Source organism: Varanus komodoensis, unplaced genomic scaffold (genome assembly GCF_004798865.1).
Source record: "Varanus komodoensis strain SLA01 unplaced genomic scaffold, ASM479886v1 scaffold122, whole genome shotgun sequence".
Classification (NCBI taxonomy): Eukaryota; Metazoa; Chordata; class Lepidosauria; order Squamata; family Varanidae; genus Varanus; species Varanus komodoensis.
This window is the reverse complement of record NW_025335356.1, coordinates 20,342-36,844: the sequence shown is the minus strand read 5'-3', so window position 1 is coordinate 36,844 and position 16,503 is coordinate 20,342. Positions and strand designations below refer to the sequence as shown.

The window sequence follows — 16,503 nt, the reverse complement described above, 5'->3', positions numbered from 1 at the left end:
GGCCAGCTGGAGTAGACAAAAGGCAATCAAACACTTGGGAATAATATACTACCAGTAAGATGCCCCAAACTGCATTTCTGGTGACCCTCTATGAGGGGGCAGCTCCATGGGGACCCGGAAGATCCTGGTGGTTCCCAGTGCAAACAAGCAGCAGGACAGAATAACGCTTTGCCATAGATAGATAGCTTAGCTCTCCAGAGTGCACATCATTTTGATCTCTCAGCTCTGCAGTTCCTACTGGCACCCCATAAGCCAAGTGCGATCTGACAGCAAGGACAGTGCTCGTTATAAAAGGGGACAATCAGTGCATTTGGCCATGTAATTGATGCAAACTATTCTGATGCCAATAGGCCGTCCTTGACCTCTTCTGCCAGTTCTAACTCTTCTCTTCCACTGCACACACATATACAAACATTTGATCTGGGAAAAATATACTGAAGAGACAGACAGATTCTTCCTTCATTGAATGCACCTCAAAATATTCTTCTATTCCAGAAATTACAGCCACCAGCTTTGAAATTCCACATCAGCAGGTGAGTGGGCCACACTTCTGTCTGAACAGCAGGTTTTCCTCCTTTCAGCCTTGGTCTGAATCCCTTGAGATGAAACACTGACAGTGATAGAAATAACACCACAAGGACCATTCAGTTTATCTCAAGTTCTAGAATAGGGTTGCCAACTTTTTTACAGGCCTGGCTCCTATGCTTGTATCAGCAGCTCGATCTGCAGATTTTAGACCTATTTTCAAGATGTGAACTTCATTACATTCCATTTCCTGCAGAGTGACAGATGATCCACACCAGGCATTTTTACAGGCATTGCAATGCTCACCTCACTGGCATGACCCATGACACCCTAATGCATCCTCCATGTGCCCTTTCTCCATGATCTTCTGCATTTCTTCAGACCAGGTTTTTATATGTAGTGGTTTCCTTCCCCCTCTCTCTCTCTCTCTGTCTCTCTCTCAGTATGCGCAAAACTTGCCACACTGCTCTGGGGTGGAAGGAGCAGCCTCAGTGGGCTGGAAGGGAAGAGGATATGACCTGTCAGAGCTTCAGCAAAAGAGCAGCAGCTTTGAGGAGAACCTTCATTTGTTGCCTTCTGGACCTCACCACCTTCTCATTGTCTGTCTGTCTATCTGTCTGTCTGTTGGCCTGTCTCTTTCTGACGTGTCCAGTGGTAACTGGGGAGTAAATGCAATGCTCCTTCTCTCTTCTTTTTCCTGCCCTGAATAGGCATGTCTACTTAGAGTACACTAAATAATCATCAATGGCCTTACTCAGAAGTCAATCATGCTGACTTCAATTGAACTAACTTGGAGGAAAGTCAGCACAGGAGAATGGCTGTACCTACTTTCCAGAACTTGCGTTAGGGGTTAGGGCTAAAAGCACACCGGCTTTACCACATGGGAGGCAGGAGAATTTAGCCAAGCCTAAATGATAATTGCAAGTCAATGAGAATTGCCCATTCTATCATCTCTGTGTGTGAGACAGTGGGCTGTGCTCCATTCACTAATATGCTCTATTCACAAAAGCAGTCTGTGAACTGAGTTTTCCCCTTGCAATATTATAAATGTGATAAAAAAAGCAGAGGTAAACAAAGCATCTTGGAGCAAGACCTTCTGAGAAGGGAAGTGATCATGAATACTCCATAGACTAACAGACTGATAGAAACCATTATACCAAGGATTCCACATTCCCTGCAACTTGCAAAGCAGTCTTTGGCTCAAAAAACGGTACACAACACTGTCTATAAGGGGAGATTGCGTACCTCTGCCTGTACCTCTAGTGTACTTTAGGGCAGTCGCATGCAAAAATGCATACGTGTGGGATATTGTTTGCAAAACAATTGTTTACAAAATTCATAGATTAAGGAACGTTACATATGACTCTAAATGCAAATTATAACTTGGTATGGACTTATGAGTGAATACATGTGAAAATGATTACGTCCTGATACAGACTGATTTAGGGTTCATTCATTCCTAAATGTAGCTGCTCATATGTTATATTCCAGCCAGCCAGCCAGCCAAATATTGCAGATATTGTTCTTTGCTGTTCCACCTCTCACCAGTGTGTGTCATTGTAAGCACGCACAATCTGCATGGGTGAAAGCACAACTCACTAAGCTGTTTTCTCTTTCCTAGGCTGGGTGATTGCATGGACTCACAATGAGGCATTACGTTTGGCTTCTCTTCCTTCAGGGTAATATATGTGCAGAAGAGCTCTGTTGTACTTTCTTTGAGTGGGGCCCTCCAGGCTGCAACTTTCCACGGTCCTAGCTAGCATAGCCCCTGGTGAGGGATGGTAGAGGTTGTCTTCCACCAGTGTCTGGAGGGCCACACATTCCCCATCTCTGATCTCGTGTAAACATGGCGATGAAGGAACTCAGTTCATCCATATTAGGTAAGATGGTACCCTCCTGATGCTTTGGACTGCAACTCTCATAAGTATCAGCCAGCATAGTCCATGACCAAGAATTATGGGAAATGCAGTCCAAAACATACAGAAGGCACCAGATCACCTTCCCCAGCTTGGTGTCTTATGGAACAAACTGCAACCCTTCCATGCATTTACTCAGGAATAACTCAGAATTGCAGCTGTGTGTGAATAGCTTCTCAGAATTCACCTCCTTATTTAAAGGCAATAAAACTGGGTGGTGGAGATGGGGAATAACTATCTTGGTGGTGGAGATGGGGAAAGAAGAAATTGTACAGCTTTTCCTTAGGGGCTTGGTTCACTGTTAGCCAAGGCATAGCTAGGGATGTGAGGGAAATCTGCAATGGATTCAGAAAACTCTGGATTTCCATAGCTCATGCATGCTACAGCATGCCATCTTTTCCCACATCCTGTGGATTCTGCAGACTTGGTGGAACAGAGTGTTACTTCCATGGAGTGGGACGGGCTTGTGCTGTTCTGCATTAGCACTAATGCACACTTTTGGTAAGGCACGTAATTGCTAATGCAAATTAACCCTGAAGTGAATTATTGCTAATAGAGAGGATATTTGTTTATTGTACTACTTCTGATTCCATCAATGAGCAGATGGTGGGACAAAGCATGAATGACTTTCTGCAAAACACAAACAAAACAGTTCAAAGAAAATCTGTCCATCTCCAACAGAAGCACAGATTCTGTTTTTTAATCTTTCAAGGGCTGTTTTGAACAGTCCTTGCTTTGATCAGCAATCCTTCCCATTCCATGCAGAAACAACATTTAAAACTTATCTCAGACTGCAAAATAATGGCTTATGCAAATGGGGTTTGAAGAATGGAAATCCATAAACTTCCTGGGCAAGTGGAACCACTGGTTTGATTCTTTGCATCAGTTGAATCTGCTGCACAGAATAGGGTAGCATTTATATGGAGAGCAGAGAGTTTATAATATTATTTAAAAAAATCTGAGTTCTAATCAGCATAATGTAAGCCTGGGCAAAACTGGCAAGCTCTCCAGATGTTCTGAACTACATTAGAAGTAAGACTAGCAAGCACTTTTAGAGAGATGAGGAAACATCCTGGTTCCATCATTCATTCCCGAGCCTCAGAAGCAAAGGGAATCAACTGGATCATTCAAGCAGACAGGGAGAAACTGACCAACATTTTCCATATGTTTCTGCATTCCAGGTTTCCTCTGTAGAAAAAACCCAATGAGCATAAACCCCAATTTCCTGATTGCAAGGAAAGGATCCTGTGTTTTCATTCCATGCCAGATCGATGAGGCACATTATTCTGATAAAATCAAGGCCACTACTGTGGTCTGGTATTTTGAACCACACTGGGATAACATTTCGTATGACTTTACTGGTCACCTGTTGTTTGACAGCTCTAAAAGCTCAGAGGACCACATGGCCTTGACAAGTCCCAACTTTTGGGGCCGGGTAAGGTTTGTAGGGGATTTAAGCAGGAGCGATTGCAGTTTGATGATCACTCAGCTCCAGGCCAGTGACAGTGGCAAATATGGAGCACGAGTGGCTGCTTCGGTTGGAAACCATACTTGGCGACAGATGCTGTTTGACCAGGCTACGGTTGATATTCAGGGTAAGTCCTGGGAAGAGCTGCTTTTATTTCACCATCACCCCATAGAAAAAACCCCTCTTTGTTGGGGCTATGGATGAGCAAGCACTACAGCCGCTAGGAGGTGGGCTCACTCAGGAAGCCCTGCCCAAGTGGAAACTGATCAATGTCAGGGGTGCTCAGCTCCAGGCCCTGGGGTCAAGCACTGCCCTCTCGCATTCCCAATCTATCCTGACAAAGTTGTCCAGATGGCCATGTCCCCTTCCAGTATCCCCATGCCCCCAACCCAGTGGTTTTACAGCTTTTGAGCAGATTTTCCTACTCTAAAAGCTTGATCTGCTTCTTGTAAGGTTGACTAACTGGCAGTAAGAGCTTTAAGCTAAAATATGCTGATATTTTTGGTATTTTGGATCCACTGCTTTTGTCTTTGGTCTGTCCAACACTGAAATGTGCCCCCCACTCCCGGTAGCCTCTCTGAAATGGAATGCCATTCTCAGGCTGAAAGAGGTTCAGTGCCCCGGTCTAGTGTTCTCCCTTTCCATTTCTGGTTGCAGAATCACTTCCAGAACCCAGGATAGAAGCCATAAATGTGGAAACCCAGGAACAGAGGATAACAAACGTTAAATGTTCGGTGCCTTACAATTGTCCCAGTGATTCAAGTACCTTGACTCTTAGGGGCTTAGAGAAGCATCACTTGTTTCCACGAAATTCAACCATTGAAGGAGGAATGCTACAGATAAATGTTAGTTTTGTACCAACTTGGGAAGATGACCAGAAAATCCTGACATGTCTGCTGAGCAGCAAGGATGGGACACAGAGATCCAGCAGTACGCTGGAGCTGGATGTGAAATGTGAGTGTGGAGTAGAAAAGGAATAAGGAATTGTGGGTAGAGTTCTCTGACGTGACCCAAATGCAGTTCTGATTAGCTGTATGGAGAGAGATTTGTTCTGCTCACTTTTAATGTAAACTTAGCTAATTTCATACTTTCAAACCAGTGTGGGGAGCAAAGCTCAGTTTTCCTTGGAAATTCACATTTCCCCAAATTTTGCTACAGTGCTTTCTATTCAAAATGCATTCAGGAATTTCTACATGGGGAAAGTATAAATTGCATATAAAAGTGCAATGCCCTCCAGAACAGGTTGAATATCACTCATCTGGACAGGTGACCCTTCCACTAGCAGTACCTCCATCTTGTCTGGATTGGGTCTCTGTTTATTGACCCTCATCCAGGCCATTACCATGCCCAGTCACTGATTCAGAACAATAATTGCCTCACCAGGATTTTATGAAAAGAAGAAATGGAGATGGGTGTCATCGGCATATGGATGACATCTCAGCCCACACCTCTGGATAACCTCCCCCAGCAGTTTCAGGCAGATGTTGAACATAACCGGGAACAAAACAGCCTGGGGAATCCCATCACATCACTGCCGAGGCACAGATCAATCCCCCAGCACCACTTTATGGAATTGCCCGGTCAAGTAGGAGAGGAACCACTGCAATGCAGTGCCTTCAGCTCCCAATCTGGACAGCCTGTACCACAGCTGATGGCAACAAAATCTGCTGAGAGATCCAAAAGAATCAACAAGGCTGCACTTCCCCTGTCCCTCTCCCAGAAAAGGTCATCCAACAAAGGCAGTTTCTGTTCCAACACTAGTTGAAGCCCAGTGGGAATGGGTGTAGATAATCCATGTCTAGATAACCAAGATGCTTGGAGTTGACCGGTGACCACCCAAGCGATCACCTTGCTCAGGAAGGGAATATTGGCTACTGGCCAATAGTTATTGTCATTTGCCAGGTCCAGGTTAGGCTGTATGTTTTAGAAGTGGCCTAATGATCCTCTCCTTTAAAGAGGCTGGCATCACTCCCTTCTCTTATGATTCCTGTACCTGGTTTAAGACCTCCTGGACCCAGCCTGATACCTCCTCCTCCTCCTCCTCCTTACTGGACGTAATAAGCCACGAAGTGCACAGGGCAGGCATGCAGGTGGCCAGGTAGACTTGGCCAAGCACCTTGTCCATATCCTCAGGCCTCAACAACAAAGACTCATCCAGTAAAACTTGTAATGGAACAGCATCCATTTTGACAGCATTAGGAACGTGCCAAGGTCCATAGCCCCCAATTACGACTGTGCATTCTTCCCTATTTTTACTGCACATCTTTCCTAGTCTCTTGGTATGTCTATTCATTGAAATATTGTCAGGATCAATTCCTTCCATAACGGGACACATAATCTGATTTTCCAGATGTTCCCAAGGATGTCCAAGTTGGCATTTTAAATGATTTGCCCTTAAAAGAAGGAGATAACATCACACTGAACTGTTCTGTGGGCAGCAGTATTCCCAAGGACAACTGGTACAACTGGGTGAAGTCAGATCTCCACAGCAACGAAATGACCTATAGTGGCCCCAAGCTGTTGACCTTCCCTGCAACACCTGGACCAGGCGTCACATACCGCTGTGAAGCATGCAACGTTCTGGGCTGCTCTTCATCTCCACCCATCCCTGTGGATGTTCACTGTGAGTGATGCCTTTCGTTTGCTCCCTTATCCCAAAGCAGCCTTCACTGGGAAACAGAGCCTGCTCACCGGGACTGGGAGAAATAATGGGGTGCATGTACTCCACATCCCCAGTCCATCCAAGCTACATGGCCCAGTGCGCAGCACATGCGTCTATGCCAAGGCAGGAGTTGCACAGGGGGTACAAGTACCACAGGCTCACTTATTAGTCATTCGATTTATATACCCCCTTTTCCCCAATGAACTCAAGGCAGCTCATATTATTCTCCTCCCGCTGCCCTCAATCTTATCCCCACAAAAACCCTGTGAGGCAGGTTGGGCTGAGAGCCTGTGACTGGCCCAAAGTCACCCCATCAGCTCTGTGACTGAGCAGGGACTAGAACCCAGACCTCCTGAGTCTCAGACCTACACTCTTAACCACCGCACCACACTTATGATGCAGGGGATGATGCCCTGTTAGTGTCGGCAGAGCCTTTTGCCATATCAGCCCATTCGTGACCGGAAGAGACAGTGTGGATGCCACAAGTTTGGATGTCAGATGTGTTTCATTTAAAAAAAAAAAAGCTTGGAGCTTGCCTGTCAAAATCACACAGCACTGTTGCTTGCAAGTCATGCAAGAAGTCCACTGAAGCAAAAGGCTGTGGGAAATGTTTTGACGCTATTGAAAGTCAGCATGACTCTTGGAGGTCAAGCGGCATGCTCATCTTGCTGCCTTCACATTCTCGCACTGGAACCAGCATGCCGTAGGTTCCTTCTTGCAATCCATTGCCTGGCAAACGGGGATGCCTCCACCTGATGTTTCATTTTCTCTTCCTGCAGTTGCCCCCAAGGAGGTCAAAATCCAGCAAAAGCCAGCAGGGCCCATTCATGAAGGCAGTCATGTTAAGCTGAGCTGCCAGGTGGGGCCAGCAAACCCCCAGAAGGTTAACTACACATGGTACCACAATGGAGACCCGCTGCGGCTGGACCATGCAGATGAAATGCTGATCATCTCAGGAGCAGTTTTAGAGCATTCTGGAAGCTACTGGTGTGAAGTCAGCAACGACTGGGGCTCAAAGCGCTCCCCAAAAATCGTGCTGCATGTTATTTGTGAGTGAGAACAACAGTTGCAATGCATCTGTGATAAGACTTAAAAGCCTGATTCCTTTGTTTGAGTGGCTCTTTCCCATCCTGTAATGAAGTGTTGTTGTTCAGTTACAAAGTCATATCTGACTCTTCATGATCCCATGGACAACATTCCTCCAGGTACTCCTGTCCCCCACTATCCCCTGGTGTCCACCCAAGCTCACACCCACCACCCCAGTGACCCCATCCAGCCAACTAAACCTCTGCTGTCCCCTTCTCATTTTGCCTTCAATCATTACCAGCATCAGGGTCTCCTCCACTGAGTCCTTCCTTCTCATTAGGTGGCCAAAATATTTGAGCTTCATCTTTAGTATCTGCCCTTGTAAAGAGCAGTCTGGGTTGATTACCTTTAGGATTGACTGGTTTGATCTCCTTGCAGTCCAAGGGGCTCGCAGGAGTCTTCCCCAACACCACAATTCAAAAGTGTCAGTTCTTTGGCACTCAGCCTTCCTTATGGGCCAGCTTCCTTATGGTCACAGCCATGCATTGCAACTGGGAAAACCATGGCCTTGACTATACGCACTTTTGTTGGCAGGGTGATGTCTGCTTTTTAGTATGCTGTCTAGATTTGCCATCGCTTTCCTCCCAAGAAGCAAGTACAAAACTGCAGCATCCTAGTTTCTATGTCTCTTTTCTAGCTACTAGAGGCACAAGCAGGGATGGGGGTTACTGAGAAATGATACCCACTTGTTCCCAGCAGAGTTTTGGCCTTGCTTCCTGGAGAGCTGAACCAGGCAGACTCAGGATTATAACTTTTTAAGGTCATCTGCTTTTGAAGCCGTGTCATTTGGCATTTGTTAAAATCAGGGAATTTTGCATCAACCATGTGAATGGCAACTGAAATGTGTCCACATTTCCCAGGTTAAATATTCCCACTTAAAAAGTTGAAGACCTAATGGATGACTGCATGCGGGGGCAAATTGTGGCCCAGAATGACACAAATGTTCCTGGCTTTCGAAAGAAAAGGTAGCACATTGCCTTCTGCTTGTACAGTGGAAGACTGCATGCTGGCTGGACTCACATGAGCGGAATCTGTGCCAGTGCCAAGCCAAAGGAGTAGGGATCTGAATTAGTTGAACTGGACCAATCCGCCAAAGTCGGGCCAACTCCAACCAGACTCCTCCCACGTCCCTAGTCTGTGTAATGATTCGGTGCTGACTCAGATGCTCCCTTTACCCCTTACTTGTAGAAGTGCTCTCTCTTAAGTAGAAGCACAGCTCTCTGAGTTGACCTCATCCTCTGATAAGATTGTTCGGATGGATTTTGTAGAAATCAGGGATTAGAGAAACAGATGTGTGATTCTGAGTTCCAAGGTTTACTATTTTATTTTTTGAAGATTCGTCTTGCAATTTGCAAAGGCATAGAACCTCATAAAAGCCTTCAACCTCATATTCAGTTCATGGAAATATCAACACTAACCGTAGCAGAAGAAACCTTTAGTGGTGTCCCTCAGATTGCACCTGGCATAGCAGAGTCCTTTATGTGCTATGAGTGAAGCAGGGTTGGGCAAAGACATTTTGATGAGGTGGAGAATAAGGCACACATAGTTCTGTCCTTCAGCAGCTCCCTGGCATTTCCCCAGCCCATTTCATTTGGCACCTGAGAAGGCTGGATCACTAATGTCCTTGCAGTGGGACATGCAAGTTCCCAGAAAGGTGCACAGAACCATGTGGAGCACTTGGTTTGTGGAGGGAGCAGTTGGCAGGAATAGTACTGGCTTTATCCTACTGCACGCAGTCTTGGAGGCAAGACTCATCCTTCATCTGCTCTAGCCATCCTTACTTTGATGCATCTGCTTTCAGCAAGCCAACAATATGCAGATTTTGCTGAGCATGAATTTCAAGCAAGTCCAGGGACACAGCAGGACAGAAGGACTGAAAGAAGAGGGAACAGATGGAGGGAGTGTCTGCCATAAGAACAAGAGACAGTTCTGACTTCAGACCCATGAGAACCAGGGTTGACTATAGGTTGACTATGGGTTGTTGCTGAAACACGAGTCTGAATCAAGACAAGATAGTAAACCATGGTGGATAACACACAGGTCATGACACAACAATAAGCCATAGGTTTCCTCATGGGTTATTCAGGGTTAACAACCATGGTTTGTTAGTGTGGTTATGTTCAGACAACATTTTACAGCATCCTGCAGTTCAACCCTTGAAAGTGGGCTATTGTCTGAACCTAGCCATTTTAGAAGGCGGCCTCTAGCTGATGAGTCTTAGGATGTGAACACCCCTGTCTGGACTGCTTGCTTTTTGCTGTGAGCATCAGGAATGCTCCCCCTCACACAGAGCTGCTTTTGAAGCACCTTTGTGCTGCTTCTATGGGGACAGTCCTTCAGCTGAATCTTCAGGAACCAGTGTTCTTAGGGCTAGGGGATAGCTCAGCATAGCCACCAGAAGCTGAAAACCCTGCCTGTTGGGTGGATAGCTCTAAAGCCAGCATCTCCTCCAAGGCCCCACATCCTTCTGAGATCATCCCAGGGTCTGCCCTAAGGGCACCAGGCTTCCATATTCTTATTCTGACACCGAGGAGAAATTCCCAAGGGAGTCATGACATTCTCTTGGATTCCAAAGCACAGGCCTATGTGGGTGTCTTCCTGGAGGGAGGGTGGATGACCGAGGGAAGAGATGGAACAGGGAGCAGATCCAGGAACTGACCCACGTTTCCCATGTGCTTCCCCATTTCAGGCATGCTGTGTAATGAAATCCCACTGAGCATAAGCCCCAGTTCACTGTCTGCCTGGAAAGGATCCTGTGTGTTGATTCCATGCCAAGTGGCTGGAAAGAGTGATGCTGGGCCAGTCAATGCCACGGCTGTGGCTTGGTATTTTGAGCCTGTTTCGGATTACATTTGGCACGACCATTTTGGCCGCCTTCTGTATGACAGCTCCAAAACCGCAGAGGAACACGCACAACTTGCAAGCCCTTCTTTCCAGGGCCGGGTAAAGTTTGTCGGGGATTTAAATAGAGGAGACTGCAGCTTGATGGTTACTCAGCTTCGGACAAGGGACAATGGCACATACGGGGCAAGAGTGGCTGCTTCAGTTGCAAATCATCCTTGGCAACTCAAATGGTTTCTTGCTGCCACTGTTCATATTAGAGGTAAGAGCGTTGCAGAGCAATTGTTATTTCTTCCTCACCCCAAATAAAATTTGTCTTTTGGTTGAGATGGAAATCCTTCTCTTTGGAAGCACCACCCTCAAGGTTTGAACTGACATCTTTCCATCCAGAATGACCCTAAGAATTCCTTCTGTTCTCAGAGTTCAGAGGTGAGTTTTGCTGTCTTTGTCAACCAAAGATACCTCCCTCTTGTGCATCAGTGGCAGTAGATTTGGCAGCAGATGGGTACTTACATACAAGTACAAAACCTCAAATTGTGTATAAGCACAGAAAATTGAGATATAATAGTTACCGCTAACAGACTTATTTATTTATTTTGAACTTTTTTCTCCTGTCTATATCCAAACAGATCTCTAGAAGGCTTACAGAAGGACAAAAACCATAATGGCACTTAAATAAAACATAGTTCGCACTATATATAAATATATAGAAAAGAACTATCTGACTGCTAAACAACTGGGTGAATAAAAAGGTTTTGGAGCCAAGTGGGTAAAGTGTTGGTCCAAGGCACACCTTTCTGGGAAGCAGGTTCCACAGACTTGCCGGCATCTTGCCTGGGTCTCATAGACTGGGGATTCAGCTGCTCCAGGACTGAGCTGGGACTTTTTGGTTGGAAACCACACCATGAGGCTTTGACACTAAACAAAAATATGTAGCATGGCAGCCAGGAAAGGGCTTCATTTCCTGTCTTGCCCCCAACCAAGGCCAAGTGATAACTCTGCAGGCAATTAGCCACATCAAAAGGTCCACAGGTGACATTGCTGGTCCAAGCCATCTTCCCATTGGGTGAGCTCTCCTTTGCCATCAACCGTCCAGCTGCCTCTTGAGAGGCATTTTCTTCATCTGAAGAAAAATCATGCACTTCTTGTCATGGAAGTGTGTAACTGTCAGTGGGCACAACTCATGCAGGCTAGTTAGAAACCGGGTCCATGTATTCTTTTCTTCTGTGCTCTGTTTACCTCTGGAAATAATATTTTACCATGTATTTTAAAGCATGGTGGAAGAGTGGTGAAGCTGGCTGGTTCTTTTAGGCCAAGGGTGGGAAGATCAGGGGTCATCTGGCTTGCTGGTGCTTGTTGAACTTTTAACTTGTGCAAGGCTCTGATCAGGAAGTAAGCCTGGCTGAGATCAAGTTCACAAATGCTGAGGAACTCTAGCAGCTTCTGTGTGCAAAGTATTTTATTTTTTTGCATGAAGCATGCCATACCTGAAGTCACACATGCAAAAGCAGAAGGTATGCAGACGGCACGTACACGAAGTGACTGTGTGGGCTGTATTTATTTATTATTTATTATATTCCACCTTTTTCATTTAAGGAACTCAAGAAAGCTCACATAACTCCTCTTCTCCTTCTCCTCTCATTCTTATCCTCACAACAATGATCCTATGAGGTGGGTCAAACTGAGAGTCATCTCACTAGCTCCATGGCTGAGTGGGGGCCAGAACCCAGATCTCCTGAGTCCTATCCTGGCACTCTTAACCACTGCACCACACCTGAACTCACTTCCTATGGGATGTCCAAGTGAATGCTTGGTGGAAGGTGAACGCAGGACAGAGGGAAAGCAGGCCTCCTCCTCCTCATCATCATCGTCATCATCTGTATCCTCTCTGTGTCCTCTCTGCTTGGGCAACAGCTAAGAAGAAGTGGCCCATCAGGCTCTATTTCCTCTCCCCTGTTTTCATTTTCCCCTTGAAACATCACAAACTCTGTTCATGCCAGGAAATCTGTTCTTGCAGAGATTGCATTCAGGGATGGGGAAGCAGAAAGAGGAAGTCCCTCTTGTTGGGACTTCCCCTTTTGCACTAGACTTTCAACTTTAGAATGAACCACACTTGCCCCATGGCCAAGACTTCCCTGAACCCAGAACCTGCACTGGCCATAACAGAAGCTATCACATAGGATGATAATGTGGACTTGCCCACCTTTGGGTGTTTTGATCAAGACGCCTGGTTCTGAGTCAAATCAAGCCGACCAGGCATACATTAATTTAGTGGTTTCATTGATTCTTCTCTCCAAAGCTCTGACTGGCATATTCTCTTTCATTCTCCTGAAATAGAGTCACCTCCAAAACCCAGGATGGATGTTATTCCTGCAGTAATCCAAGAAGGGAGGGCAACCCAGGTGATCTGTTCAATACCTTACGATTGCACCAGTGAGTCCATTACACTGACCATCACTGACACGAAGGGGAATCGTTTGTCTTTGGAAAATGCCACCATTGAAAACAGAAAGCTCCAGGCTGTGCTGAGCTTTGAAGCCACCAGAGAGGATCATCGGAAAAAGCTGAGATGCTCCTTGAAGGGCAAAGATTGGGCAAAGGTTACTCACAGTACCCTGGAACTGGACGTGAAATGTGAGTGTGCACTGGGGAAGAAACTAAGCACTTTGGACTTAGTGCCATCACTGTAGGGCCTTTGGACAAAAGTCCAGGGCCCCCTCAGCAGAATGAACAGGAGGGTCTCCAAACATGGCTGCCTTATCACACTTTGCAGCAAGTGAAATAATGCACATGGCCATCATCCAGATTCTAAAGTGAGCTAGCTATGCTACTGGCTTTCATTTTTTCAAAATAGCACCAACCACATTCTGCCTGTTGTGAGCAAACTGCAATTAGTGTGAGAAAAACCATATCACTCCAAACGCTGCTTCCCTTTTGCTGGATATTGTTCCGTTGCAGTTCACTGCTTTCAAAGCGCAGATGGGAAACCATGTAAGATGCTGGTGCAAGATACCATCTTTGAGTCAGCCTAATTTGTTTGGACTTCTCATTTTACTGTGAACTCGTCTGAGTCACACTTGCCCAACCCATGTGCAGACCTAGGCGCAATCATGCTTGGATGCATTAGGATGGTTTCTCATGGAAATTAATTACTTAGCCCAATTTTGTGATTCTGAGACACGGTTACTCTTTTGGCTGTATCTCCAATCAGGCAAGTGACCTCCATCATGCACAACAGGTGCTCTCCTACTGAGTCAGGGCCCCTTCATTTGTTCCAATGTTCCCTTGAGCTGTGATCTGACCCATGGATCTGATTTTCCAGTTGCTCCCAAGAATGTCCGGGTTTCCTATGTAAACAATCATCCTCCCATAAAACAAGGGGATGCTGTCATGCTGCGTTGTGAAGTGGGTGAACAGAACCCAAGAAGCATTTGGTACAACTGGCTCAGGTCCAGTTCCCATACTGTTGAGATGCTGCACAGTGGCTCCAAGGTACTGGCCTTCAGCGCGACAAAAGGACCCGTCTTTTCTTACACATGTGAAGCCTGCAACGTCGTTGGCTGTGCGTCGTCTTCAGCAGTCACTGTGGATGTCTACTGTGAGTAACACCATGTAATTTACTAGCTGCAAGCCTTGAAGGGTACAGCGCGTGTTCACCAAGAGAGCGAGGTTGCGGGGGTGCCGGGGAGGCAGGGATATTCCTTCCACATGGCTGATCCATGCAAGCTACTTGGCACCAGCGCGCAACCTGTGCAGGCTTTCTTTCCGATTATGACACGGCTAATGCAGCAATGAGCAAAACTCCCCGGAGAAGCCGATCATGCTAGGGAAAGTTGAAGGCAGAAGAAGGAAAGGAAGACCAACTGTGAGCTGAGTTGCCTCTATGAGCTGGAAAGCCACAGGCTTGAATGTATAAAAGCGGAGCAGGGCTGTCACGGACAGGGCTTTCTCGAGGGCTTTCATTCAGAGGAGGGCCATAAGTTGGAGCTGATTTGACAGCACAGAGCAACATTGCACAGCTAACGCAGGGAGTAACATCCTGCTGGTGTATGCAGGGCCTTTAGCAGCATACGCGCATCTGTGGCTGGCAGATGCAAGGTCAGTGTCCACGGTTTGGTACCTTTGTGTTTCATAAAAGCTTGGAACTTTCTGTGTGGAAGTTGTGATCCGTTGTCTGTTAGAATGTACACAAGGAAACCGACTGAGGCAAAATTACTTGGAATAATATTTTGGTGCTATTTAGAAGTAAAGGGTGATTTAATTGGTAAGCATTCCTTGGTGAGCAGGTACTAGGAACAAGGCGATTACATGTAACATGCATGCTTTGGTAGCTGATAAGTGAGATGTCTCCTTAGCCACCTGGATTTTCTGCAATGGAATAGACCTGCAACAGATCGCTCAGTGCTGCAAATTTTTGCTTTTACCTGGATTGTGTGGATGTCACCATATGATGTCTGTTTTTCCATAACCTGTCTTACAGTTGCCCCTGAGGAGGTACACATTTGGCGCGAGCCAAAAGGACAGCTCCATGAAGGCGATATTGTTAAGCTGAGGTGTGAAGCGGGAAAGGCAAATCCCCAGAATTTCAGCTACGCGTGGTACCATGATGGGCGGCAGCTGGCGCTGGACTCTGCATCTGAAATGCTGACCATCGATTTTGTGCTTTCAGGCCATTCTGGTAGCTACTGGTGTGAAATCAGCAACAGTGTGGGAACATCACGCTCCCCAACAGCCACGCTGAATGTTATTTGTGAGTAAGGGACAAAGAGATAGAAACAGAGAAACAGAGCAAGTCAGAAGGGGTCTCCTGGGCCATCTAGTCTGACCTCCGGCTCCAGCCAGGTCTGCTCACAACATGCCCACCATGTGGACATCCAGCCTATCCTTGAACACCCGCACCGATGGGGCCTCAACGACCTCTCGTGGAAGCCCATTCCACACCCTCGGGGTCCTGAATGTCAGGAAGTGCTTCCTGGCATCCAAATAGAACCTTGGCTCCCTGAGCTTTGCTCTGTTGGAGCATGTCCTGCCTTCCTCTTCAGGGGAGAACAGGTCTCTACCCATCTCCGTGTGACATCCCCTCACATACCTGTATGTCACCAACAGATCCCCTCTGAGTCTCCGCTTCTCCAGGCTGAAGAGACCCAGTTCCCTCAGTCTCACCTCATACGGCATCCCCTGCAAACCGGCCACCAACCTTGTGGCCCTACGCTGCACTGACTCCAACCTGGCTATATCCTTTCTGTAATGAGGGGCCCAAAACTGAACACAATACTCCAATTGCGGGCGCACTCAAGTCGTGTAGAGTGGTAGTAATACCTCTCTTGATCTAGAAGCCACACTTCTGGCTATGCAACCAAGGGTGGCGTTCGCCCTCTTGACCACCACATCACACTGCTGACTCATGTTTAGCCTGCAGTCACCCAGTAACCCGAGGTCCCTTTCACAAGTGCTGCTCTCCAGCCACTTGTCACCTAACCTGTACTTATGACACCTATTCCTATGCCCCAAGTGCAAGACCTTGCACTTATCCACACTGAATGCCATCCTGTTGTCTCCTGCCTACTTCCATAGTCTGTCCAGACCCTTTTGGATCTGGAGTACCTGCTCCTCAGTTGTGGCCACTGCTCCAGTTTTAGTGTCGTTTGCGAATTTGATCAGCAGACTGTTCACCCCTTCTTCCATGTCATTAATGAAAAGATTAAACAGGATCGGCCCCAGGACAGAGCCCTGGGGGACCCCGCTTGTCACTGGTTGCCATCCCAGTGATTCCCCACTATTGGTTACCTTCTGCTTTCGGTCAGTCAACCATGCCCTAATCCACCGGACAGTGCTTTGGTGTATCCCAGAACTCCTCAGTTTCTCCACCAGGATATCATGGGGCACTTTGTCAAAGGCCTTGCTGAAATCCAGGTATATCACATCCACTGCATCCCCTCCATCTAGCCATCTTGAAACCTTGTCATAGAATTCCACAAGGTTTGTCTGGCAGGACCTGTTTTTAT

General features: G+C 46.7%; 1 protein-coding gene across 1 annotated transcript in view; it reads left to right on the top strand.

Annotated features, from left to right (window-relative positions):
- The first annotated feature begins 398 nt into the window (after positions 1 to 398).
- The window catches only part of CD22 (CD22 molecule), a 23,029-nt gene continuing 6,924 nt past the window's right edge, over positions 399 to 16,503 (top strand). The window contains exons 1-10 of the mRNA XM_044422228.1: positions 399 to 533; positions 2,147 to 2,204; positions 3,623 to 4,036; positions 4,567 to 4,863; positions 6,260 to 6,532; positions 7,351 to 7,620; positions 10,347 to 10,760; positions 12,836 to 13,132; positions 13,821 to 14,096; positions 14,979 to 15,248. Of these exons, the coding sequence (XP_044278163.1) occupies positions 2,171 to 2,204; positions 3,623 to 4,036; positions 4,567 to 4,863; positions 6,260 to 6,532; positions 7,351 to 7,620; positions 10,347 to 10,760; positions 12,836 to 13,132; positions 13,821 to 14,096; positions 14,979 to 15,248 (2,545 nt within the window). The 5' untranslated portion in view covers positions 399 to 533; positions 2,147 to 2,170. The remainder of the gene's footprint in view (positions 534 to 2,146; positions 2,205 to 3,622; positions 4,037 to 4,566; positions 4,864 to 6,259; positions 6,533 to 7,350; positions 7,621 to 10,346; positions 10,761 to 12,835; positions 13,133 to 13,820; positions 14,097 to 14,978; positions 15,249 to 16,503) is intronic.